Here is a 25811-nt window from a genome sequence, read left to right on the forward strand (position 1 = left end):
TTCTAATCATGGGTCATCAGTGAAGGCAGCAAGCCCTGAGCCCCATCCCCAGCTCTGTCCCTTCTGCTGAGGCCCTGCCCCACACGGTAGGCAAGCCGCCTCTCCCCTTCCTCCCCCACAAGCAGGCAGAGCAGTGCAACACACACACGCCCTCCCACCCAACCCCAGCACATGTGTGGCCCCAGCCTCCTCAGCCCCAGAGCATGGAGTAGGGAGGAATGACAGCACCCCACAATCCTAGAGCAAAGGAAGGGAAGGCAGTGAGTGCGTGTCCACAGCCTCCCCGGCCCCGGAGTACGGGGAGGGTAGGCACTGGGGCGCAACACCACTGTATGGGCAGGCCCAGGCTGGCGGTTTGGGAAGGCAAAACCTTCCCCCACCTAGGATACTGGCCGCCCATGTTTCTAACCCTTCACTCCATCTCATGGCTCTTCTATGATCCCTCTTCATGCAATTTTAAACCCCAGCAGAGGACAAAGAACTTGCAGGTGTCATTCCAACAGCTGGAATCCACGTGCTTTCTCCTTACACGCCTTACTACCCACCTGAGTACACAAAGGAACTGACCGGTGTGCACAGAACAGGGAGCCCCACAGTACAAATACAAGACCCTGCCCGAGTCACACATGTGACGTAGTGGGGGTACTTGCTGGGCTGTGGTGACCCCTGCTGTCTGGAGCAAGACCCAGCAGGGAAAACCTCACGAGGCAGAGGTAATGCCAAACTTGTTGAACCAGTGGCCAGACACCCCCCATGGAGAGGAACAAAGGAAGGTGGATGCTGCCCTGACTGGGGGGCAGGGCTGCAAGGGAATTTAGTTAGTTACTGTGGGAGAGCATGGAGGAGAGCCTAGGAGAAGGGGCTGGAGTTTAGGGGCCCAGTCTCCCCCATCTCAAGGGGGCCTGAGGCATCCTAGCCCAGCTCTGGGACCAGACTACATCTGTGCTGTGCTGTATCCTGGAGAGGCAATAAACTTCCTCTATTCCACTGGCTGGTGAAGTCTGTTTGTGCCATTTTGGGGTGCAGGAGACGGGGGACCCCCAACGCGCCGTCACAACACACAACGGCTGTGTTCCTGTCTCACGCTGAGCGCATAAACGGGGTTTCAGGTTGCGAAGAAATGACAAACAAAAACCAAACCGAAAAAATCATCTGGGGTCAAACAAAACATTTGCTTCAGCCTGGAATGAATTTGTGGGTGGGTTGTTTTGTTTTCAGGGTTGGCTTTGGGGTTGTTGGGGGGTTTTTTTACCCCTTTTTAGGTTATTTTCAACAAATCTAGAGACATTTCTAAACAAAATGAAGCTGTTCCTGTAGACAGCATCAAAACAAAAGGTTTCAATGTTTTCATGTCAAAACTATTCATCAAATGCAACCCACATTTGCAAATTTTTTTTGGTTGACTGAAAACTGCCCTTTTCAGCAAGTAAATGATACCTCCCAACACTTTCACCCGGCTCTATTCATGTCAGTGTTAATTTCTCCACCGACTGCCCAGCCTCACCTCCAGCCAAGAGACCACGGTCGGGCCGTCCCACTGAGCAAAGGGCATGCCTTTCCTCCGCGCATCTTCCAAAAGCTCATGTCTGGAAGGAAAAGAGAGAGAGGAGTCAGGCCAGGCTCTCCCCACGCACACCGTATCCACAAAGTCCTGCCGGATCGCTACCCCCCACACCTGCAGGCAGCATGGTGGGAGCCAAGAATGGGACGCTGAAGACAGAGTTATCTGTAAGGCTCAGGTACATGCAGGCAAGCCCAACAGGAGTAAAATGAGCACAGTAGGGACCTGTACTTAGCAAAGCAAAACAGCATCTACCACCCTCAACGGGACTCTCTGGTCCAGCAACATCCATAGTCTGGCAGGATCACACATGTCCCTGGAGCAGAGAGCCCTGGAGCAAGACTAGGGGGCAGTGGGCAGCGCCAGCAGTGTGCCCGCAGCAGCAGGGTCGGGCATCTGCGGCAGCCCCAACTGAGCTGGCAGTAGGAGTCCAGGGTCTGGCCTGGCCAGCCGTTCAGGGGTGCCTGGCCTGGAGCGGAGCCAGCAGCAGGAAAGGGCAGCGGTCTGACGGGCTGGTGACAGGGGACCTCCCCAGTCTGGCAATTTCCCTTGTTCGTGACAGTTCAGTTCCCGAGGGTGCCGGACCAGGGAGGTCCAACCGGAGTAGAGGGAAGGATGGCTCAGGAAAGGAAGTGGCCAGACAGCTCAGCTCAGCAGGAAGCGGGTGGAGAGGGAGACACTTGGCATTCAGCGGCCGTGAAGGATTTCTAGCAGCCTTAGCCAAGCTGCCATCTTGTAGGGCGCCCTGTCCCCGCCACTTACTTCTTCCGCAGCCGTCGGTCCTTCTCCGCCTGGGCGCCCAGCTTGCCAAGCCCTAGCACGTCCTGTAGGCTGAGCTCAGGATCGGTCAGCAGAACTGGGAAAAGAGCACACACGTTTCCAAGTGTGGACCGGCCCTCCTCTGGGCCCCCGCGCCTGCCCCCGAGCGCTCACGGCCACCTGCCCGGTGCTGCGTTGCATGGGCATGCAGCAGAGACGGCAGGTCCCCCGCCCGCGGGGGGGGACTCCAGACGCTAGCGCCCCGTGGGCTCTGGACCCTGCAGTGAGGCCAGCAAAGGGCTTTTCTCATCACGTCACACTGAACTCACGCGGCGCGGAGCACTCCCGGCCCGCTCTGCATTTCAGAGGCCGGTCACAGTGAAACTAGCCCAGCAGCAGTGGAAGGCTTCAGGAAAGCAAGTCCCAGGGCACGAGGGGATCGAATGAGTGGGAGCGGTGGGGGGCAGCATTAAGCTCGCACCTACCCACAACTCGTGCCCCCCCCCGGTTAGACCTGCACACACGGGGACTGCAAGCCCCCCCCACCCCCGGTTAGACCTGCACACACGGGGATTGCAAGGCCCCCCCTCCCCCGGTTAGACCTGCACACACGGGGACTGCAAGGGCCCGTCCATCTTCAGAGCAGGGTGAGCCATTTAACAGAGCCCTGACCCCGCCCAGAATCAGGCTCAGTCCCCCCCCTTCTTGCCATGGCAGCACCTCCCCACCTCTCTCGTGCCAGACACAGCTGCTCAGACGGCACCCCCCAGGCCTGGCACCCTGCCCTTCCGTAAGCGGGAGGAGGGCCACGCACCGTGCCCGGTGGCTCCGTCTCGGCTCAGCTCAATCAGCCGGCCTTTCTCTTTCTTGCCAAACAGGCGCCCGATGGACGATTTGATTCCTTTTCTCTTGGCGCCTTTGTGCAGGGAGTCCTGGCTGCTGCTGCTCAGGTTGCTTGTCTGCTCCTCCAAAGAGCTAGGAAAGGGGAAGGGAGAACCGGTAAAACCTTCCCATTGGTCGGTATTTGGAGCAGCACCATGCAGCAGCGCCCGGGACATTGAGCAGGGAAACCCAGAGGCCTCCCTGTAGTAAAAACTAAGTGTGCTTCTTCCTCTCCATTGCTTAAGCTAGAAACAGCCTGTATCATTTAGCTGATTGCGCATGTCTTAGAAGCTGCTAAACTTTCTGCCAGGGAACTGAGTAAACTTGCAGTGACCAACCACGTTGCGACACGCTGACCAGAAGGAATGTGAAATCTATAAAAGTTTCAGCTCAGGCGATGCTCAAGGTCGACCCTGCTTTGAGCACTGAGCTCCTCGGCCGAACTTGTTTGCAAACAATAAAATAGAGTTGGACCCAGCCTGAAAGTGTGACTCTCTTCTTGAGGCAAATTGAACTAGCCTCCAGGGGATGAAACTAGCAATTTATGCAACATCCCAGAGCCCAGACTGCCCCCAGGGAGCAGCCAACCCCCTTTGTGTTCACACCCCACACACTCCAGACCACATGCAGAGCTGGGCAGTGCCCCCGTGCTGGACGAGCAGCATGGCACTGCTGGGGCGTGGGGGGATGCACACAGCATGGGACCCGGGGGCTGCCCTGAGGGAAGGCAAAGGGTCTTTGGTTCCCCTTGAGTCATGCCTAGCACTCGGCCACTGACCATGCGCCCACATCCTCGCAGTTCACCTCTGTTCTGGGCTAACTCTATGGAGGCGGTGGACTGACAGCCCTGCTCCGAGCCCCATAGGCCATGCACCGCAGCCCTAGCCGGGCAGAGCCCTGCCCACCTACGGCACCACGTCTGGCGTTTAAAGCAGCCGGTGCCTTTATTACTCCCATCCCCCGAGCGCAAGGCGAGGCAAAGGGCCCGTCTGCTGCTCTACGCCCGGCCCTCTCTCGCCCCCATGGCTTGTGGGAGAGCTTCCCGGCTCCAGCACACGCCATGCACCGAGTCTCCGACCGCCCGCCAGGCCTCGCCGGGTACCTCTTGCCATCCTCCAGACTGAGCGCAGGGTGCCCCAGCTTCTCCAGCCGCAGCGTCCTGGGTGAGGAAGGGGGGGAAGTCTCACATTTTATGGTGGTTTTATCTTCTCGGTTCTCATCCCGAGCAGCTGGTGACTGGACAAACAGCGGAGCAGTGAGCGTCAATGGCAAAGATTCCTGCCTCCAGCGCTAGCCCACCACCACCCAGGGCCTTCCCAAGCGACGTGAGAACAGGCGTCTGTGGGTCTTATGCCCCGTACTGGTATCTTCTCACAGCCAGAGTCCCAGGCCAGCATGGAGCGATGCGGCCACACAGGCAGCGAAAGGGGATGCCCCTTGGGGTCTCACCATGCTGGCTGGGATCAGCCGTCTCCCTACCTCCAAAGGAAACATGCCCAGGGTTCAGCAGGGAGTTAGGGGGTGGGCCAGATTTCGGGGTGTCGGCCCCACCTTTTCGCAGCTCCCCACGGGGCTCAGGCAGTACCTCGCGTTGGCACAGCCGCCTTCCCGGCCCTAATCCACAAGCGGTTTGGGCTCCCAACTTGCACTGAAATCAGTGGAGCCCAGATACCGGCTTGGTGCCTGTCCTCCCGGGGGAGTCAGGGTGTTGTGCGGGAGGGGAGCTCACGCCCTCCTTGACTGGCTGACCCACCTGCACGGCCCCTGGCCAGCGCTTGCGAAATTCTCCTGCAGCCGCTTCTAAGAGGCATTTGCAAGGACTCGGCCTTGCCCGCCCCATGTTCCCGGGGCACGTCAAGAGGAAAACGTGGCGTCCGGAGCCCCCCAGGCATGCCAGGAGCAGTGCCCTCCCTGGCTCAGTTTCCTGACATGACTGAGCCTGACACGAGTCACCTCACGTGCCAGGGCAGAGACACAAACACGCTTCCATGCCAAACACAAAAGATTCGGGTCTGGAGCAGAGAGCTGGCCGTGGTAATGGCTCATATGGGAGCCCCAGGCGGGCACACAGAGCGCAGGCGGCTGCAGCCTCCCAGACGAAGCAGGCAGGTCTGGCGGGCATACGCGCAGCCTGCACAAACAGCAGCAGGGCTGTCCTGGGTGTGCGCTGCCACAGCAGGACAGGGCAGGCAGGCAGGGACGCTGCCGGGACGAATGCAGGAGCAGCCGCAGGGCCGTAGATGCCAGGGCTAGGAAAGAATTCCTGTGCCTTGCTCCCATTCCCCGCCCCGGGGCAGGACTGTTCTCGGATGGGCTTTTTCCGTCTTCTCTCCAGTGACACTAGTCCTGGCTGGGGGCCTCACTTCCCTCAGCAAGACGATGCACTGTCCAGGTGTCCAAGTTGCCGAGCATGTCTGTCAGAGCTGCTGGCTGCGTGTCACATTACTGAATTTTAGGGAAGTAGCCAGGTCCCTGCTACACCCATGGGGGGGGGATGTTGGCCCCAAAAGTGGTACAAAGGGGGCCACGTGAGGGGTCAAACAAAAGCCGACTTTCTTCTGATTCTGTATCTGCTCTTCATAGATCTGTAGAATGTCTGTGTGTGGAGTTAGGGATCTGTTCTCGGTATGGAGACTAGTAGTCTCTCTGAATGTGCTTGAGTATTGGGCGAGGAATGTGTGCCCATGGACATGCTAATGAGCAAAGCTCCAGGGAACAATGGGCCTCTGGAGGCCAAAGACACACCTGGCCACTGGCCATGTGACTCCCTCCAGCTTGGAAGAAGCCAGGAGGGGGTATAAATAGGCCATGTGGCCGACTCCATCTTGGTACTCAGATCTGCTCCTAACCGCAGATGCGGCCTCGCAGGGAATCACGAGCCAGGAAGAACTGTGGACCCATCCTGATCTAGGATGTGCAATACGGACCTTTAAGCCAGCAGCTGTCACATCTCTGCTGGAGCCGGCGTCGAGAACTGGGAGATTCGATGCATGGAATGTATGATTCTTTAACAATCTCACTCTCATGCTTTTCTTTCTTGCCGTAATAAACCTTTAGATGTTAGATGTTGAAGGATTGGCCCAGCGTGGTTTGTGGGTAAGGTCCGGAGGGTAAATTGACCAGGGATCTGTGGCTGGTTTCTTGGAACCGGACAGAACTTGTTCAAGGTAGGTGAGATTGGGTTCTAAAACCCCCCACCTGTGTATGAGGCCCGGGGCCATCTGGGGTTTTGGAGGGGTTTTGCTCGTGAGACTTCAGGCAGGTGGGACCGGATGTGGCCTATTTGGGAAGGTCTCCAGTCTGGGGGCTGTAAGGATCCCCAAAGTTGAGCAATTCGTCCTGAGCGGACGCCCTCAGCTGTGCCCAGACATGGCCTGGTCCGTCACACTGCTCCTCGGCACTCTCTGTAACTAACACCTTCCCGTCTCGTGGCGAACCGCCCCCCCTCCGTGGGTCTCCATGCCCTGAGCCATGCGTGGCCTCCTCGGCCAGGCTCTCCCCACAAGTCAGGCCTGCTCTGGCTCTTCCCAGGCCAGATCTGGTGGCTTGATGGGCCGAACTGCGCCCACTCCTGCTCTACACAGAGCCAGGGGATTTGCGGCACGCGGGGTCCAGCAGTTATGTCCGTGCACAGTAGCCAGGTGTCTGTCCAGAGAGCAGGACGGGGTGGCACAGCAAGCACAGGCTAGAAGTGGCAGGGCAGCGCGATTCTGCACAGCATGTAGACAGAGGAAGCTCTGCCTTAGAATCATAGAACCATAGAGCTGGAAGAGACCTCCAGAGGTCATCAAGTCCAGCCCCCTGCTCTAGGCAGGACCAATCCCAACTAAATCAACCCAGCCAGGGCTTTGTCAAGCACGCCTGGGCCTCGCCTCTGCTGGCCACGCTCCTGCTGTTCTTCGGGGCAGGGGGCCTTGTCCCTAGGGGGGTGTGTTCTCTGCAGATCACGGGCATACTGGTCGAGCCAGCCCTGGTACAGGAGCAGCGGCCTGGGCTAGCCCGTGGGTTCCAGGCAGGCCCCTGGCTCTCGCACGCTCAGAGTTCCCCCGAGCTGCCTGCACCCAGATCCAGTGCCCTCGTCCTCCACGCTGCCCTCTGGGGAACCTGCGGGGCAGCTGGCAGCACAAGGCCCATCAGCAAAGCCAGCGAGGGAGGGTCTGAGACAGGCAGGTGCCCCGGTCCATGTACGAGGGGAACTCGAACACAGCGCCAGCCTGGGCCGTACACGCTGTTTTGTGCACAGCAGCAGAGCTGTTAGCGGAGTACCCGCACTGCTGTGCTTTGCCCCGCAAGCCCTACCCTAGGGATGCGCTGGGAAGGGCGGGTCATCGCCACACTGCTATGTTTGACCACAGCCTGGAGCTGGCTCTACGCCTGCAGCGCCCAGCCACGTCCCACACACGCCAGCCGGCTCCTGAGGGGAGTCCCTGCGACCGAAGAGCTGCTGCTCGTTATGCCAGCTGCCAGCCTTCCAGGACTGGCCGGGAGTCCCCAGGTGCCGATGGAGAGCGATCCGGGAGATGGTCATCCGTGGTTTTCAGACCATGCCATGACGTCATGTTGGAAGGGCATCACCGGGAACAGCTTCCAGGAGAGTTGGCAGCCCTGTCCCAGACCAGCCAAGCACACAGACCCCCCAACTCAGCAGGACTGGGTGTGGCTGCAAGTGAGCCCAGGGAGATGGTCTGTCACGTTACTGGATTTTAAAGGGAGCAGCCAGATCACTGCTGCGCCCACGGGGGGTGTTTGCCCCAAAGTCTGTACAAAGGGGGCCGTGTGAGGTGTCAAATGAACGCTTATACTCTACTGATTCCATGTGTGATACTCATGTACTTCTATGATGTTTGTATGTGAAGTTATGAATACGGGCTCTGTTCTTGTCCTGGGAATGTTCTCGTCTGGGAATGTTCTCTCTTGTGAGGAAGGATTGCTCAGTGAATGGCTGCGCTCACTAGCACGGCTGATGGACAACCGCTCTCGGAGTGGCCAATACACCCCTGAGGAATGCGTCTGGAAACTGCAGACGGGCCAGTGCATAATGACTACTGGCATGTGAACAGAGACAAGTCACTTGAGCATGTGACCAGCTCCCGTTTGGGAGACACCAGAGATATAAAGGTGCCATGAGCCGGTCTCCATTTTGTCTTCAATCGTGCTACTGATCCCAGATGCAGCCTTGCAAGGGACGGGGAGCTGGGAAGGATTGCTGACCCATCCTGACATAGGATGTACTCCCGAGACTTCTAAGCTAGCAGTTTGTATTCTCCTTAACAATCTCACTCTCAACCTTTTCTTTCTTTTATTAATACACCTTGGCTACGTCTACACTGGCATGATTTTCCGAAAATGCTTTTAACGGAAAAGTTTTCCGTTAAAAGCATTTTTGGAAAAATCGCATCTAGATTGGCAGGATGCTTTTCTGCAAAAAAGCTTTTTGCAGAAAAGCGTCCGTGGCCAATCTAGACGCGGTTTTCCGCAAAAAAGCCCCGATTGCCATTTTCGCGATCGGGGCTTTTTTACGGAAAACAGTACTATGCTGTCTATACTGGCCCTTTTGCGCAAAAGTCTTTCGGAAAAAGACTTTTGCCCAAACGGGAGCAGCATAGTATTTCCGGAAAAGCACTGATGATTTTACAGGAGATTGTCAGTGCTTTTCCGGAAATTCAAGTGGCTAGTGTAGACAGCTGGCAAGTTTTTCCGCAAAATCATCAGCCACAGTCCTTTAGATTTTAGATTCTAAAGGATGGCTCAGCGTGCTCTTGTGGGTGAGATCTAAAGTATAAATTGACCGGGGACTGTGGCTGGTTCTTTGGGATCGGGAGAACCCGTTCAGAGTAGGTGGGATTGGGGTCTAGAACCCCTCACCTGTGTTAAGCCTGTGGCTGATTATGGCACAGGGAGAGCTGGGGTGTCTGAGGGGTTTTGCTCGTGAGGCTTCCTGCTGGCTGGATTGGCAGCTGAAGTGCTCGCTGTGACTGGTGTGTGGCCTGTGTGGGAAGGTCTCCAGTCGGGGGCTGTAAGCAGCCCTGGTTTTGAGCAATTCACCCTGAGCGGATGCCCTGAGCAGTGCCCAGACCTGGCCCGGTCCGTCACAGAGCCTGGGGAGACGGCCCCGGGGAGACAGCCCACTCCTCGGTGTAGCACGAGAGCTGCACGCACGTGGTGAAAATTGGTGCAGAAACCTATCTGAGGCCAGTTGCCACCAGTCTTGGGAGGGCCTGAGACAGCAACCTAGACCCCCTGTGGGGATTTCTGCTGGGAAAGCGGGAAGGCCTGGGACTCATGCACCTTCCCCCTCTTCCTGCCCTGTCTCTGTGCATGATGAGCGACACTGCCCTCTGCTCACCTCCCAGGCAGCTCCTGCCCCCTTTCTCTCCACGCACCTGGGCTGCCCACAGGAGACTACGTTTCTGTGCCGCAGCGACATGCGGCGTGAAAGGGGAAGCGCGCTCGGAGCTGCAGGGAAGCCGCGCTGCTGTCCCGTCGGACGTGCCTGAGAACAGCAGCGTGTCCCTCAGACCGGCCCTGGCCCCGGCCTGACGGGGTTTGGGCCGTTCCGTCAGCTGCTGCGGGCTGGAACCCCTGGGGAGGTGGAGAGGGGGCTCCACACACACCTCTGGACGCTGCACAGACCCTGCAGCAGCACCCAGGGCTCCCCGCCAGGGTCAGAGCCCGTTGCGCCAGATGCTGCATGGACACGGTTCTCCCCCAGACCGCTCACAGGCCAAGCCTCCTTCAGCAGCCGAGCTCTCGCTCCTCGGGGTACGACAGCACAGGAGCCTGGAGCACTTCAACAAGTCTACGGGCACGGCAGCAGGGCCCGGGCCAGGGACCGGAGAGCAAGGCAAAGAGCAGGGGGACTGACCAGTCACTCACCAGCAGTTTCCTCCGGTGCTTCCGCAAGTCACTGGGCTGGCGGCAAGAGGAAAACAGAAAGGGACAAAACGGAGAGTTAGCTGAGAGGTCCCAAGCGGCAAGCCAGAGCCACAGAGAGCTGGCGGCTGCAGAGCGCTCACCCCACACAGCCGCCCCATGCCCAGCTTCCCTAGGGCCGCGCATCAACGCAGGGCAAGGCAACAAACCTACTTTTCAACCCGCGCAGCCCTGTCCTCATACCCACCCACCCAGCTCATACACCCTCCCGTCCACACACAGCTCGCACGCCCACCCGGCTCCAACACCCCCATACGCCCCGTCGTCCACACACAGCTCGCACACCCACCCGGCTCCAACACCCCCATACGCCCCGTCGTCCACACACAGCTCGCACGCCCACCCGGCTCCAACACCCCCATACGCCCCCTCGTCCACACACAGCTCGCACGCCCACCCGGCTCCAACACCCCCATACGCCCCATCGTCCACACACAGCTCGCACGCCCACCCGGCTCCAACACCCCCATACTCCCCGTCATCCACACACAGCTCGCACGCCCACCCGGCTCCAACACCCCCATACTCCCCGTCGTCCACATACAGCTCGCACGCCCACCCGGCTCCAACACCTCCATACGCCCCATCGTCCACACACAGCTCGCACGCCCACCCGGCTCCAACACCCCCATACGCCCCATCGTCCACACACAGCTCGCACGCCCACCCGGCTCCTACACCCCCATACGCCCCGTCGTCCACACAGCTCGCACGCCCACCCGGCTCCAACACCCCCATACGCCCCGTCGTCCACACACAGCTCGCACGCCCACCCGGCTCCAACACCCCCATACGCCCCATCGTCCACACACAGCTTGCACGCCCACCCGGCTCCTACACCCCCATACGCTCCGTCGTCCACACACAGCTCACACACCCACCCGGCTCCTACACCCCCATACTCCCCGTCGTCCACACACAGCTCACACACCCACCTGGCTCCTACACCCCCATACGCCCCGTCGTCCACACACAGCTCACACACCCACCCGGCTCCTACACCCCCATATGCCCCCTCGTCCACACACAGCTCGCACGCCCACCCGGCTCCAACACCCCCATACGCCCCATCGTCCACACACAGCTCGCACGCCCACCCGGCTCCAACACCCCCATACTCCCCGTCATCCACACACAGCTCGCACGCCCACCCGGCTCCAACACCCCCATACTCCCCGTCGTCCACATACAGCTCGCACGCCCACCCGGCTCCAACACCTCCATACGCCCCATCGTCCACACACAGCTCGCACGCCCACCCGGCTCCAACACCCCCATACGCCCCATCGTCCACACACAGCTCGCACGCCCACCCGGCTCCTACACCCCCATACGCCCCGTCGTCCACACAGCTCGCACGCCCACCCGGCTCCAACACCCCCATACGCCCCATCGTCCACACACAGCTCGCACGCCCACCCGGCTCCAACACCCCCATACGCCCCATCGTCCACACACAGCTCGCACGCCCACCCGGCTCCTACACCCCCATACGCTCCGTCGTCCACACACAGCTCACACACCCACCCGGCTCCTACACCCCCATACTCCCCGTCGTCCACACACAGCTCACACACCCACCTGGCTCCTACACCCCCATACGCCCCGTCGTCCACACACAGCTCACACACCCACCCGGCTCCTACACCCCCATATGCCCCCTCGTCCACACACAGCTCGCACGCCCACCCGGCTCCAACACCCCCATATGCCCCCTTGTCCACACACAGCTCACACACCCACCCGGCTCCAACACCCCCATATGCCCCGTCGTCCACACACAGCTCTCACACCCACCCGGCTCCAACACCCCCATACGCCCCGTCGTCCACACACAGCTCGCACGCCCACCCGGCTCCTACACCCTCCATACACCCCCTCGTCCACACACGGCTCACACACACACCCAGCTCCTACACCCTCCGTACAACCCCTCATCCCCACACAGCTCGCACATCCACACCCTCCCTTGCATACCCACACCCTCCTCCACACCCCTGCCTGGTTCTACACACAACTCGACTCACCCACCCACCACCTGCACGCACCCCCCCGGGTACTTACCTATCCACCCGCCCTCAGATCCCTCAATCCACACCCCTCACACATCCCCCCATCCACACGCCCACGCTTGGTACAGCCATCTCCCCCCCACACCTCCACCCCACCCCACTTCATTCAGATGCTAGTTTCAGGCCCCCCTACCCACCCTGCATTCGCCCGTCTCAGCCCCTGCCTCCCTCTGTCCTCACAAACACCCTCGTGCCCTCTTCCCCAGGCAACGGGACAGCAGGGTCGCGCTGGCGGGAGCAGGCGTGCCAATGAGCATGCCGCAAGTCGTGAATATCTAGTGAGCAGCACCCAGCGGTGCCATCTCTGCACGGCCCCGGTGCTGCTGCAGGGTCAGTCTGCGATGCCCTCCCCCGGGCGGGCGCTGCGGGGGGCCCAGAGCAGCACCCTCGGAGCCCGTCAGCTCTGCGGCCCCCCGGCTCACCAGCGTCATGATCCCCATGCGGTCCAGGTCCTGCGCAGCGCTGCGGGAGGACAGCTTCGGGGTGGAGCGCCCGCTGACCGGGGGCGAGGAGCTGGCCAGGGACAGGGCTGTCAGGGAGGTGGGGATGGATGCCCGCTTGCGCAGCTGCATCAGATTGAGGCCCTCCATGCTGCCGCTCGTGACGCGGGTCTCCAGCTCCTCGGCGCGCAGCTCCGTGGATTCCTTCTCCTCCTGAATCATCCTGAGCGATTGCAGGCGGGGTGAGGCAGGGCACAACTCCTGCTTCCCGCTGGGGGGCCTGGCTCCCAGGGATCCCCCGGCCCACCTTCCGCCTCTCCAGCGGCCAGGCACCACAGGGCTCCCCCCTCATCATGGGCTTCTCCCTCTTGCAATGCCAGGAGGCCCTGTCCCCTCTTAGGGAGACAACAGCACGGGGCCCCTCCTCCACTCCGGCTGGGCCCCATCGCTTAGAGGCAAGAGGGGTGGCACCAGGGACCTCCCCACGCCTGGGTGGAGCGAAGGTTATTTGGGGTCCCCCTAAGTCTGCGTACCTCAGCACGGCTGGGGTTCGCTCCCCGCTCCCCTCGCTAGCCTGGTGTGAAAGGGGCAGGCAGGCCTGCGGGGCATTTCGACTTCACCCCCTCCCCCCAAAGCTCCAGGCACGGAGCCTCACCTGGGCTTTTCCTAGTCGCCTGGTCCCAGCACATGGCCACTGACCAAGGAGCCCCGAGAGAGAGGGGTTCTCAACCTGCCGCCCAATCAGCACACGGCTGTAGCCCCCGGGACGTCCTCTGGGCCACGCCGGTTGCAGACAGATTGTGTGGGTGCAGCCCACGTAACACACGCCAGCCGCAGGGGCAGCCCACAATGCCCACCGCCCTACAGGACGCTGCCCCGCAAGGCTCCCGCTCTGCAAACCTTGCCCGATCTCTGCCTTCCATCCTTCCCCCAGGCCCCAGTGCACGTCCCTGAGCTGAGCGACCCCCTCCACTGCATCGGCAGCTGCTCCCTCCCCACCGGAGTGCAGGGTACAGCCAACGTCCTACCCCAACCTCCAAATTCCTCCTCTCCTCATTCCCTTGCAGGTCCCCCCAATCTCCCTTCCCTTCCAACACCCCCCCAGTTTCCCCCTCCCCATCTGCCCCTGCCCCCCTGCCCCACACAGAACCAGACTCTCCACACAGCGGCCCAGGCGTGCCCGTTACCTGATCTCCTCGTTGATGGCGTCCAGCTGCTCCTGCAGCATGATGGCCAGGGTCTGGGCGTCGGAGTGCCCGCTGGGGGACAGCACGTCCATGGAGCTGAAGAGCGCCTCGCCGTCGTCCTCCTCCACGTCCGAGATGTCCGGGTCGCTGTCGAAGGCGTGCGACACGGTGGCCAGCACGCCGCCGGGCGGGGCCGGCTCCCAGTCCTGAGGGACCGCAAGCCCCACGCAAGTCACGGAAGGCAGGGTAGAGCCTCCCCAACCGCCGGCAGACGCCAGGGCCCAGCCGGGAGCGGGGACCAAGTCCCCAAGGTGAAGCAGCCAGCGCCAGCTCCCCGTAAGCAAGGCCTGCTCCCTGGCGAGGCGCTGCCAAGCGACAGCTCGCTCCTGTGTGAAGCCCCAGGCCTCATCCTCTGTCCTGGGGCCGGGGTCCCCACTCCCAAATCCCAGGTCGAGGGGCCCCCACACATCCGAGCCAAAGGGGAGCCCTGCCCCAGGGAATGGAGCCTCGGCGTGCCTCAGGACGGAGCGGCGCTCGGGCTCCCCGGAGAGGCAACCCCTGAGCAGCGCGTCCCCCCCAGACTGCTCAGAGCACCGCTCTCTATTCACGCAGGCCGGCTCCGCTGCCGCTCAAGCCACCCGCCAGCCCCGGGCCACGTGCCGGCAGCGTGGTCTAATCGCACCGTGAACCCACTTCACCCCGCCCGGCAAACCAGGCCTGGCCACGCTCCAGTCCCTTCCCCACACAACAAGGAACCTCTTGACTGAGGAGGGGGTGTAGGGCCAAGGCCCTGCAGCTGTCTCTGCCCACTGAGCCCGCAAAGCCCCCTGGTTCGAAAGGACGCAGGCAGCTGCCGCAGCTGTTCCGGTTCCAACCGATCTGTAACACGCTCCAAGCCGCAGGCGTAACCGGAGCCCACACGCAGGCCGGGCGCGGCTGGAATCCAGCCACGAGCTGCATTGGGGGCACTTTTACCTTGGGGGGCTCTTCCCGCAGAGCCGCAAACCGACTCTTCTGCGGCCGGTGCAGTCCAGGAGGCGTCCCGAAGGCCTCAGCTGGGGCATGAACCACCGCGCTCAGGGGGTACCTCAGATCCGTGGCACTGCCCATGTGGGATCTGGGAGAGCCAGAGAGAAGAGCCACAGAAGGAAACGTCGCCGTTATGACAGCGCTGGCGCATCCCCGTCCTGCCCGGGGTGAGCAGGCTCCTGCGGCAGGCTGCTCACCCCGTCTCCCCCCACAGCCCGAGCCAGCGCACTCCAGGTCCTGTCCGGACTTGAACTGAGGGGAAAGAGATGGAGCCGGGGAAGCCTGAGCTTCTGGCGCTGCAGCCGCCTGACCTGAGAGCACCAGAGGAAGATGAAACCCCTGCTCACGGTCTAGATCCCAGGGGAACTGGTCCCGACCCCGGGCTCTGGAGAGGCAGGTCCAGCGGGTGGTGTGTGAGCAAGAATGGCTGCGAGTAACCGGCCTGTCCCATCCATACCTGAGACACAAGTGTCACTCAAGGCCCTGCTCCCCAAAGATATTTGGGTGTCTAACTCCCACCCCGCTCCAGATCTAGTAGCCGCCCCTGTGCTCTCGCTAGTCAGTGCACTGGTGCCTGCCTCCTGCCTCAGAGCTCTCGACCGAATGAGACAACACTGAGGTGCACTTACCCATTTCTCCCCAACCCCCCGATCCTCCTGACTCCCCAGATCCCCTGCAGCCTTCCCTTCTCCATCGTCCGCCTCTCCCAAAGATCTGCCACTAGAGCTGGCCAGGAAGTGACCCGCCCCGCCCGCAACACAACCCAGAAGCGAGGGCTACACGCACACAGCACTTTAAGGGGAGAGTTCCTGCAGGGCAGGTGCGCTGGGGAAGCCGCCAGCCATGTTCATCTGGGGAGGCGGCTGGACCGGCTGCTTGTGGCCCATGCTTCCCAGGCTGACGCACAGAGAATCTGGAAAGTGCCACTTGGATGAAGACGGGGGAGCTTGGGGGCTGGAAGGGGGATTTGCCATGGAAGCTTGAATCTGGGAGGCTTTAATGCAGCCACTGCCCCTCTTCCCCGCCCAGCTGCCCTGTGTGGAGGATGCTGCTCATGGGACGGGCAGCGGGGTGGAGACATCTCTCGTTGGGCTGGATGTTGATGAAGGCTGGTCGGCTTTGATGGACAATCGGGCTTTGCCCCACAAATCGTATCTGTTGTCCACGTTTTGTCAAAGAAAACAAACGTTTTGTCTGTTGGCCTCTGAGCAGCTGCACTAGGGCAGCGTGTCAGTGCCAAAATCTTAAGCACATCAAGGCTGGGTCAGACCAACGGTCCATCCCGCCCAGTGCCCTGTCTGCCTACAGTGGCTGATGCCAGGTGCCCCAGAGGGAGTGAATAGACCAGGGACTCACCACGTGATCCCTCCTCTGTCGCCCGTTCCCAATCAAAGCCCTTGTCTCCATCCCATCTCGGTGCTGCAAACAGGACCCGAGTAAGACGGTTCGGTGCCAAAGTCAACTTTCATCACAAAGCAAAACCAGCAGCAAGGCTCCAGCTGCACAGATGTAATCTGGTTCCAGGGCAGGCCTAGGATGCCTCAGCCCCCCTTGAGATGAGGGAGACTGGGCCCCTAAATCCCAGCCCCTTGCTTAAGCTGCTTCCTCCATGATACCAGACAGAAACTAAACCCCTCTTCCAACCCTGCCCCCCAGCCAGGTGCTGGTCTCCGCCCCCCTCCCTTTGTCTCTCTCCCTGGGGGGCTGAGCCGGGGTGTCTGGGTTAATCCACATTTGGGAGAGTCCATGAGAATCTCCCATCCCAGCGCAGGGGGACCCCGGGTCACAGAGCAGACAGCCCCCCACTGCGCCACACCTAGGGAGGTAAGCGACTAGGCGAGAGGTTACTTGACACCTGCCCCTCCTCCCCCGCTGCCTCAGCATCAGAGGCAGCAATGGGAGCTGGTGCTGGAAAGAGAAACCCACTGCATTTGGGACACCCCATGAGGACGCCCACCTCCTGGGAGAGACCCTCACAGACAGGGCAAGGAGAATTTTCAGCAAGCCAGGCGCAGGAAGTCCTGCCTGAAGAGGAAGCTGCGTGCGCCAGTAACACCGCTCTCCGGAGACACGGCATCAGGCAGGAGCGCTGCTGCCAGTGCCGGGCAGGCAGGAGCCAGGGTCCCCGCGGCGCCAGTGCTGGCACTCAAAGCGGCTGGGCTTTCTGCACTGTCCTACTCGCTCCACGACAGGGCCAGACATGGGGGGCGGGCTGAGGCCCGGGCTCGGTTGCCTTGCCATTGGTTTCCAACAGTTCTAGGCATTTACGGTGTCTGGACATCGGGGCCGATGCGCCAGCTGTCCCGGTCCAGCAGAGCAATGGCCAGCGGCCTCCTTGGGTAAGCCACTAGCAGTGTCACGGCGTGGCACTGGCCCTGTCACTCCTCAGCTGCCTCCCTGGGGTGGAAAGAAAAGCACCTGGGCCATAGACATGGGGCAGAGAGGGTCAGCCAGGAGAGAGCTGCTGGAGACCCGGAGACAGTCCCTGAGAGAAGCTGAAAGAGGGGCCTAGGAGAAGCCTGAAGGCAGGAGAAGTTTGTTGGCTGGCGTCCCTGTGCCAGGGCTAAAGGAACCCCCAGCAACAGCGACCCGCCCGCCCACGGTCCCAACCCCCAGCAGCAACAGCGACCCGCCCGCCCACGGTCCCAACCCCCAGCAACAACAGCGACCCGCCCGCCCACGGTCCCAACCCCCAGCAACAGCGACCCGCCCGCCCACGGTCCCAACCCCCAGCAGCAACAGCGACCCGCCCGCCCACGGTCCCAACCCCCAGCAGCAACAGCGACCCGCCCGCCCACGGTCCCAACCCCCAGCAGCAACAGCGACCCGCCCGCCCACGGTCCCAACCCCCAGCAGCAACAGCGACCCGCCCGCCCACGGTCCCAACCCCCAGCAACAACAGCGACCCGCCCGCCCACGGTCCCAACCCCCAGCAGCAACAGCGACCCGCCCGCCCACGGTCCCAACCCCCAGCAGCAACAGCGACCCGCCCGCCCACGGTCCCAACCCCCAGCAGCAACAGCGACCCACCTGCCCACGGTCCCAACCCCCAGCAGCAACAGCGACCCGCCCGCCCACGGTCCCAACCCCCAGCAGCAACAGCGACCCACCCGCCCACGGTCCCAACCCCCAGCAGCAACAGCGACCCGCCCGCCCACGGTCCCAACCCCCAGCAGCAACAGCGACCCGCCCGCCCACGGTCCCAACCCCCAGCAGCAACAGCGACCCGCCCGCCCACGGTCCCAACCCCCAGCAGCAACAGCGACCCGCCCGCCCACGGTCCCAACCCCCAGCAGCAACAGCGACCCGCCCGCCCACGGTCCCAACCCCCAGCAGCAACAGCGACCCACCCGCCCACGGTCCCAACCCCCAGCAGCAACAGCGACCCGCCCGCCCACGGTCCCAACCCCCAGCAGCAACAGCGACCCGCCCGCCCACGGTCCCAACCCCCAGCAACAACAGCGACCCACCCACCCACAGCAGCAACCCTCTGGCCCCGGCTGGCTGGAGCAGCCACCTGCCCACCACATGGCTCCTTGGGCCCCAGCTGGCTGGAGCAGCCGTCTGCCTCCCCCCACGCTGCTGCATGGCTCTGCTTAGGAGGTGGGCAGAGTAGACATTTTCTCTCTGCGTGCGCACAAGCACACACCTTAGAGGAAACCATGGTCACAAATAACTCCGGGCTGCATTCACAGGAGTGTGGTGAGCAAGACACGAGGAGTCATTCTTCCGCTCTACTCTGCACTGATGAGGCCTCAGCTGGAGTCTTGTGTCCAGTTCTGGGCGCCACATTTCAGGAAAGATGTGGAGACATTGGAGAGGGTCCAGAGAAGAGCAACAAGAATGATGAAGTATCAGAGGGGTCGCCGTGTTAGCCTGAATCTGCAAAAGCGGCGAGGAGTCCTGAGGCACCTCATAGACTAACTGAAGTGTTGGAGCATAAGCTTTCGTGGGCAAAGACCCACTTCGTCAGATGCACGTGATGAAGGGTCTAGAGAACATGAGCTAGGAGGGAAGGCTGAAGGAATTGGGCTTGTTTAGTTTGGAAAGGAGAAGACTGAGAGGGGACATGAGAGCAGTTTTCAAGTATCTAAAAGGGTGTCACAAGGAGGAGGGAGAAAACTTGCTCTCCTTTGCTTCTTGTCCTATCATCAGAGGCCATGGGCTTAAATTGCAGCAGGGGAGGTTTCGGTTGGACATTAGGAAAAACTTCCTGCCTGTCCGGGTGGTGAAACACTGGGATAAGTTGCCTAGAGGGGTTGTGGAATCTCCATCCCTGGAGATATTTAAGAGCATCTATCTGGGATGGCGAAGACGGTGCTTGGTCCTGCCATGAGGGCAGGGGACTGGATTCGATGACCTCTCGAGGTCCCATCCAGTTCTAATAGTCTACGATTCTAGCTGGAAGGGCTGTAGTGACTCTCCTGGCAAAATGACAGGAGAGGACGGACGAAGAGGCCAGACACGGGGATTTTCAAGGGACTCTCTCCTGGAATGTTAAGGCCTAGTTGTGCTGGGGGTAACTCTATGTTGCGACTTGCTTTGGACTCTGCCCTATGGTTTGGTAATAAACCAGCCCAAGGAGGGTACTATTGAGAGAGCGCGAGCCTGGTGCAGTTATTGGGGACTCAGAAGAAGGGAAACTGAGGCAGGCACTCTCGTCATGCGGCAGCCTGTCATGGGAGAGGCTGCCGGTGGGGAGGTTGCCACTACTGAGAGGCAGCCCTGGGCAGCAGGTGTTGCTAGGCTGTCCCGCGCTCTTTTTCCAAGGCATCCGGTGGCGTCACGCTGCCCTCTACTGCACAGATGCTTTAGTGGAACATAAAGCTGCAGGCCACCAAGGCCTCATTTAGCCAAGGCCACTTTGGGTGCAGAGCACCCCGGGGCCTGGGCAGTGACCTGGCTGGCCTCCTCCCTACCAATAGGAAGCTGCACAAGAGGCTTTAAAATCCACGTGCCTGGTGTCTGCCTGGTCACATTGGTACAAAAATGGGCGTGGCCAGGAAAGGCCCCGTGATTCGGGGAAACGGGACAAGTCCCGGCGGAGACCCTCCATCAGTGAGTCTGCCATTCCAAATGCAGCACCGAAGCCCCCGCCACCGCTGTGCACCTGGCAAATCCAGGGCATGGAGGAAGCGGCTGGTGCAGCAAATAGTCCAGCACCGTCCTGCACCAGGGGAGTCGGGAGCAGGCCCTGTCCTGTCTCTCTGCCGCCCTTTGCTGTGAGCACAAGTGCAGTCCCTAAGGGCAGGACACAATTTGCAGAGCAGCAGATGCAGTACCGGCTCCAGCAGCCACACGGCCCACACGCCTGGGCCTAGCCCCGGAGGCTAACCTGCTGGCAAGGGATGGGTAAAGGGGGCAGAGGGAGCAGTGGCAGGGTCTAGGACTAGGCCGTGAGACACCTTTAGCTCTGCTCTGCCTGCTAGGGTGGCCAGGTGTTTGCTTTTTGCCCGTTGTGACCACAGAAAATAAAGACGCAGCGATTCTTTTTTTTTTTTTTGCTCAACAACTTTGCTCCCCTGTTTCTTTTTTTGCTCAACCAATTTTTTTCCCCGCCATGTTCGGGATTTGTTGCGAGAGCATCTGGCAGCCCTACTGTCTGCGCTGCCCAGCAGTGGATTCTAAGGGCCCAAGGTGGCCTGGAGAGGACAGAGGAGTTCTCCAAGCCCCCAGGCGGCTCGCAGGAGGATGCAGGGCCTGGGGTGACAGGCCCCAGAGGGGACACAAGTGCCCTTCACCCCCCACCGCAAGCAACGAGCTGCCCCTCTCAGGCGGGCTGGGCTGCCCCTGCAAAGCCCTGGGGGAGCAGGAGGAAGGGGCGTGCTCAGAACCGACGGCCTGGCAGCCTCTGGCCCGCCGCTCTCCAGTTGCGGGCTGGGGGCAGAAGCGACGGAGCCAGGGCCTCAGGCTCTGGATGCCACAGAACATGGGAAGGGGCCGCCCGCTGGAGGGGGAACAGCAGCACTGGGCAGTTGCCGCCTCAGGGAGGCCAGTGGCCCAGGCCGGGCGCAGTCTGAGCCATGGCCGAAAGGCAGGCAGGGCTCTGGCGCCAGGTGCTCAGACTACCTGGTGGGGCGAATGCCCTGACTGTCCCTGGACCCCCATCGGCCAGAGCAGCGGACTGGGCCCTAGGCCCGCCATGCCACACCGGGAGCAGGAAAGGAGAGCAGCCCCCAGCGTGGGGAAGGGAGCATGCCCACTAGGAACCAAGAGGCTGGTGCTGCCAGCTCCCCCTCTCCTGGGTCTGTGGGCGAGGAAGGGCAGGAGCAGGGCTCTGGCCAGCAGATGGGTCCTGGGCACCGGGGCGCCTGGCAGCACCCTGCAAACGGTGGCACAGCAGCAGAGCTCCAGGCCAGCAGGAGCAGGGGACTCAGCCCGGCCGTTGGGCGCGGTGGGATGCCCAGCAGCTCCGGTTCTGGGCTTGGGATGTGCTGGGAGTGGGGGGCGGGCGGGGAGCAATGATTATTGCAAACTCCACTCCTCCCCGCCCATTCCTCCTACCCCTCCGCCTGCTCAGTGCCTCTGTCCGCTGCTCCGGCCTGCTGGAGTTCTGTGACCAAAGACCTATCCTGCAGGGGCCCAGGAGCACTCGGGCACCCCACTGGCTCCTCACCAACTGGGCCAAGACGCTGAGGTGCAGGGGCCAGGAAGCTCAGTGGGTCTGAGAAAAGGCTCCAGACAGAAGCCCCGCATGGCTCCTCCTCCATCCCCCGTCTGCCCTGCTGCAAAAGCCTGGAGGACACGCTGGCAAAGGCCTGGGTGGCCACCCTTGGAGGATGGAGGCCTGCAGGGTGACACCATCTTTCGTATCGACCTCCGAGTGCCTGGAGACGGACACACCCACGGTGGTCAGCTCCCCCAAAAGGCAGGCACAATCTGCCCCTCCATCAGCCTCTCACCAGGCACCGCTGCCCCTCCCCGCACCTCCATTTCCTGCCTGCAAGTCACAGGTTCTCCAGCCCAGGTTGAACCGGGGAGGGAGCGGGCAAGTGGGCCTTAGAAGGAGAAATAAAAGGAGGTGGAAATTTCCGATTCCTCTGCCTGGGCATTGCCTACATGAGCCAACCAAGCCAAGGTCTTGCATGAGATGGCGTGTGGCTGGCTCAGGGCCAGGAAGCGGCTCTACTGAATAAAACCCCAGCCTGCCCCACACAGGGGTACGTTTCGGAAACGCCCGCCTGCCACTGCAGTCCCCCCCTTACTGCTACTGCCACGGAAAGGGAATCAAAATCCCATTGGTCCTGCTCAGAACAGCAACACCCCGGCTTCCCTGCTCCCCCGGCCCAGTGCTCATCCCGCCCCGGACCACCCCAGTACGGCTCCTGGGCCGGCGCTCCCGGTGCGGGACGAGAACCGGAGGGAACAGCCCTTGGTCCCAGGGCTACGGCCCAGCGTGGCAGGTGAGGCTGCTCTGCAGTGCCCCCTAGGGGACCACGCTGGGATCGCAGGTGTTCCGCCCACCCGCGTGGAGCAGCGTGTCCCGTGGCCTAAGCGCCGCATGGCTCTCTCAACAGTTAAACCAGCAGACAAACTCAGAGTGTGGCTGCCTGTGGAAGTGCAGGGGAACCGCCTCCCAAATGCAAGCACCTGGCCCGGCCTTGGGGTTCTAGGCCAGCACTCCGGAGACCCTCTTCTTCCCAGTCCTCCCCAGCTCTGCCCCCGAGAAGAAACCAGCAAGCCTGGCTGGCTCATAGGCAACCTGGCCTGGGCGGGTTTTCCACAGATGCCTCCTGCCAGGGCAGAGAAGGCCTGGTAGGGCCCACCGCCCCTAGGGAGCTGGCATGTGTGACGTAGTGGGGGTACTTGCTGGGCTGTGGTGACCTCTGCTGTCTGGAGCAAGACCCAGCAGGGAAAACCTTATTATGCAAAGGTACCATACCGGTTGAACCAGCCAACCCCGCATGGGGAGAAACAAAGGAAGGTGGATGCTGCCCTGGCTGGGGGCATGGCTGGGAGAGGGGGAGTTAGTTCCTGGCTGGAAAGCAGGGAAGAAGGAACTGGGGAGGGGGCTGGGATCCCCCCATCTCAAGGGGGCGCTGAGGCCTCTTAGCTCCAGTTCCTGTAACCAGATGACATCTGTGCTGTGCGGTATCCTGGAGGAGCAATAAACCACCCTCAATTCTACTGGCTGGTGGAGTCTGTTTGTGCCATTTCGGGGTGCAGGAGACGGGGGACCCCCAACGCGCCGTCACAGCTTGCAATGCACACGGGGCAGCAATACAGTCCGTGGCCAAGCCCGCGGTCCATACCTTGGGTGTAGGCCGTCCACAAACGTCCCACTTCTGGTCCGCAGCTGGTCCACCTCCGACCGCAGCTTGTCAATCTCGTCGGACAACCTCCTCTGCTCAACAGGGACCAGAGAGAGGAGGGGAGGTTAGCGTGTCTGGAGAGGACCCTAGTTTCAGGTTGATTCTACTTATTTAAAAAAGTAACACCTATCCCACACCTTTGCGGGGCCTGTGAAGCCCCGGAGGAGCAGGCAGTGGTAAATGAGGATGCTCGGGCCCGTGCAGGGAGAGTTAGGAGCCTTGTAGTGGGGACAGACAGACACAAGCACGGGGCAGGGCTGGACACAAAGGAGAATAGGTCGCACTTGGATCCCTTGCCGTGTCAATGTTTGCACCTCGCCAGCAAAAGGGCTGACAGCCAGGAATCCCCTCTGCCCCAGCCAAAGCTGTCTCTAGCACAGCTCCTCCTACGGCCAGCTGGCCAGCAGCTCTCTCCTAACCAGAGACTTGCCTCCGCGCTGTTCACGCCTCCCTCCCCTGCCCGTTATAATTCAGGAGCTGCCAAGGGAGAGGCCACCGCCCCCACGGAGGCAGCACGGCCTGGATGGGAGCCAGGGAGCCATCCTCCCCGCATGGCACACTCCTGCCTTCCCAGACGGTTGCAGCCACATCCCATCGAGTCACGGCTAAGGAGGCCAGATGCAGCTGCAAGGCCTAGACGGGGGGCTGGTGTAACTGGAGGGGGACCAATGACCCAGTCGCACCAGGCTCTGGTGCTGTGGGCAAACGGATCAAAACATGGTAAGGCCACGGCAGTGCCCGGCCCGGAGCAGCCGCAGCCCTTCGGGGTGAATTGCTGCCTGCACGAGACAGCGACAGGCAGGTGCAGCCCGCGGGGAAGGGCACAGCAGACAGCACAAGAGAGGAAGAGCCGCGAGCGAGGCCAGAGCACGAGAGCAGGGCTGCTTAGCTGGCCCCCGGCTTCTCATCCCACCGCAGGGCAGAGGCAAACTGCTCCCGATCTTCCAGGCCTGCAGGTGGGAGCGAGATCCATTCTCACGGAGACAGAGCGAGCTCCTCGGGACGAGACAAGCCGCCGGGGAACAGGGGTGTGGCAGGCAGCCCTGGGCTTCGGAGCCCCCTTCGCAAGTGCCAAGATAGTCCAGGGACCTCACCCTGTGGAAAGCAGGGCTTTCCCCGGAGCCGGCAAGTCACTCTGGAAACCAGGGGTGGGGAACCTAAGGGCCAGGGGCTGGATGCGGCTCCCAGCTTGCCTAGATCCGGCCCCTGAGGCGCAAGGCTCCTCGCCCTGCGTTGGGAGCCTGCTCTGGTGCTGCAACACCCCCTCCCCCACTGCCTCCCCCAGGCTCTGGTGTGCAGGGGGATGTGGGGAGGGTTTTCTCCTCAGTCGGGGGCCCCGCCAGTGAGGGTGGTTGGTTTGCTTTTGCTTTTGCTTCTCACTTGCGTGCCGCCCTCGACTGATTTTTCTCTGGGTCAGCGGCCCCTGAACCAAAAAAGGTTCCCCGGCCCTTAAACTCACCCCTCTATAAACCAGGGCCCAACCCGCGCCACTAGCCATAGGGGGCTGTGTGGCCGGTTGAGGGTGGCTAGCTGGCTCTCAGAATGATTTACAGTGTCAGAATCACGCGGCCAGATGGCTGGAGCAGCAGCCACCATCATGGCTTCTGCGTCAGAAGCGGTGGGACAGCGCGGCACTAGGGCTACGGGCAGAGAGCCAAGCTGGCCAACTGTGTGCTGCCTTTGGGAGGGGCTCGGCTACGCCTGGGAGGAGGGCAGGGCCGCCCTTTAGATAGCTCAGCCTGGAGACCACGTGCCTGGAAAGCAGTGGGGTAGGTCCCTGCATGGCCTAGGGGATAGGGCACTTACCTGGGGAAGGCAGCATTGTGGGTTCAAGTCCCACGACAGCCGAAAGCCAGGTAGGAGGCCAGCTAGTCAGGTTGCAGCTTTCATGCAAGCCACAGCCTTGCTGGGCAGTGGGGACCCCAGCGTGTGCCCCCTCCTGAGGGCACTGTGGCGGCACCAGCCTGGGAGCAAGGCACAGCTGCCCCGAGCGCATATACCTTGTCGTGTTGCTGCTCCTCGATCTGCTTTTGGGTGCCCTCCAGCTCTTGCAACAAGGCGTTCTTGAAAAGAACAATAAGAGAGAGGGTGGGCATGAGCCATGCAGCGGGCACGTGCCCCAGCACGGAGGCTGAGTCTGGGAGGGGGCTGGGCTGACGGACGCCCGCCAGAAGAGGAGGTGACGTTTTCAGCACCGACAGAGCCACCTTGTCACCCCCAATCTGCTTTGAAATCTCTCCCCCGGGGACCCATGGCTGATCCAAAGGGGAGCGTGAATAAAGCGCATCTGCAACTTGGCACCCGACCCAGGCCTGCCCGGGGCCTGTCCTGGGCATACCCCGTGTCTCATCCCCGCCCCCACGCTGGGGGAGTCTCACTCGCCGGCCTGGGAGCAGCGTGGGGCAGGGACCTTCTGCTCCCTGGCAGGGTGCAGCACAGGAGCCTCCGAGGGTCACCGCGATACCGAGAAAAGCGAACCCCACCGAGCCGGATTTGCCGAGCTGCCTGATCCCCAGGAGAAAGGGGCGACCAATCCCGGAGGAGGTTTGCAAACCCCAGGTCCTCCCTGCATCCCTGCCCTGTGCAGCGGCTACAAGCTGTGCCCTCCGCAGAGAAGTCCCCCGGCCCGCCGCCTG

The 25811-nt window shown here is 61.7% G+C and overlaps 1 protein-coding gene across 5 annotated transcripts in view; it reads right to left on the reverse strand.

Annotated features, from left to right (window-relative positions):
* The window catches only part of PPFIA4 (PPFI scaffold protein A4), a 148817-nt gene that overhangs the window by 24972 nt on the left and 98034 nt on the right, over positions 1–25811 (reverse strand). For all 5 annotated transcript variants that reach the window (XM_075910026.2, XM_075910022.2, XM_075910024.2 and 2 more), the window contains exons 12-21: positions 25176–25238; positions 23116–23207; positions 14810–14951; positions 13835–14040; positions 12630–12870; positions 10079–10114; positions 4305–4438; positions 3135–3295; positions 2324–2417; positions 1505–1586 (exon numbers count right to left, since the gene is read on the reverse strand). In XM_075910026.2, coding sequence (XP_075766141.2) covers positions 1505–1586; positions 2324–2417; positions 3135–3295; positions 4305–4438; positions 10079–10114; positions 12630–12870; positions 13835–14040; positions 14810–14951; positions 23116–23207; positions 25176–25238 — 1251 coding nt within the window. The remainder of the gene's footprint in view (positions 1–1504; positions 1587–2323; positions 2418–3134; positions 3296–4304; positions 4439–10078; positions 10115–12629; positions 12871–13834; positions 14041–14809; positions 14952–23115; positions 23208–25175; positions 25239–25811) is intronic.

This window comes from Pelodiscus sinensis, chromosome 27, assembly GCF_052426305.1.
Source record: "Pelodiscus sinensis isolate ZL-2025 chromosome 27, ASM5242630v1, whole genome shotgun sequence".
Lineage (NCBI taxonomy): Eukaryota > Metazoa > Chordata > Testudines > Trionychidae > Pelodiscus > Pelodiscus sinensis.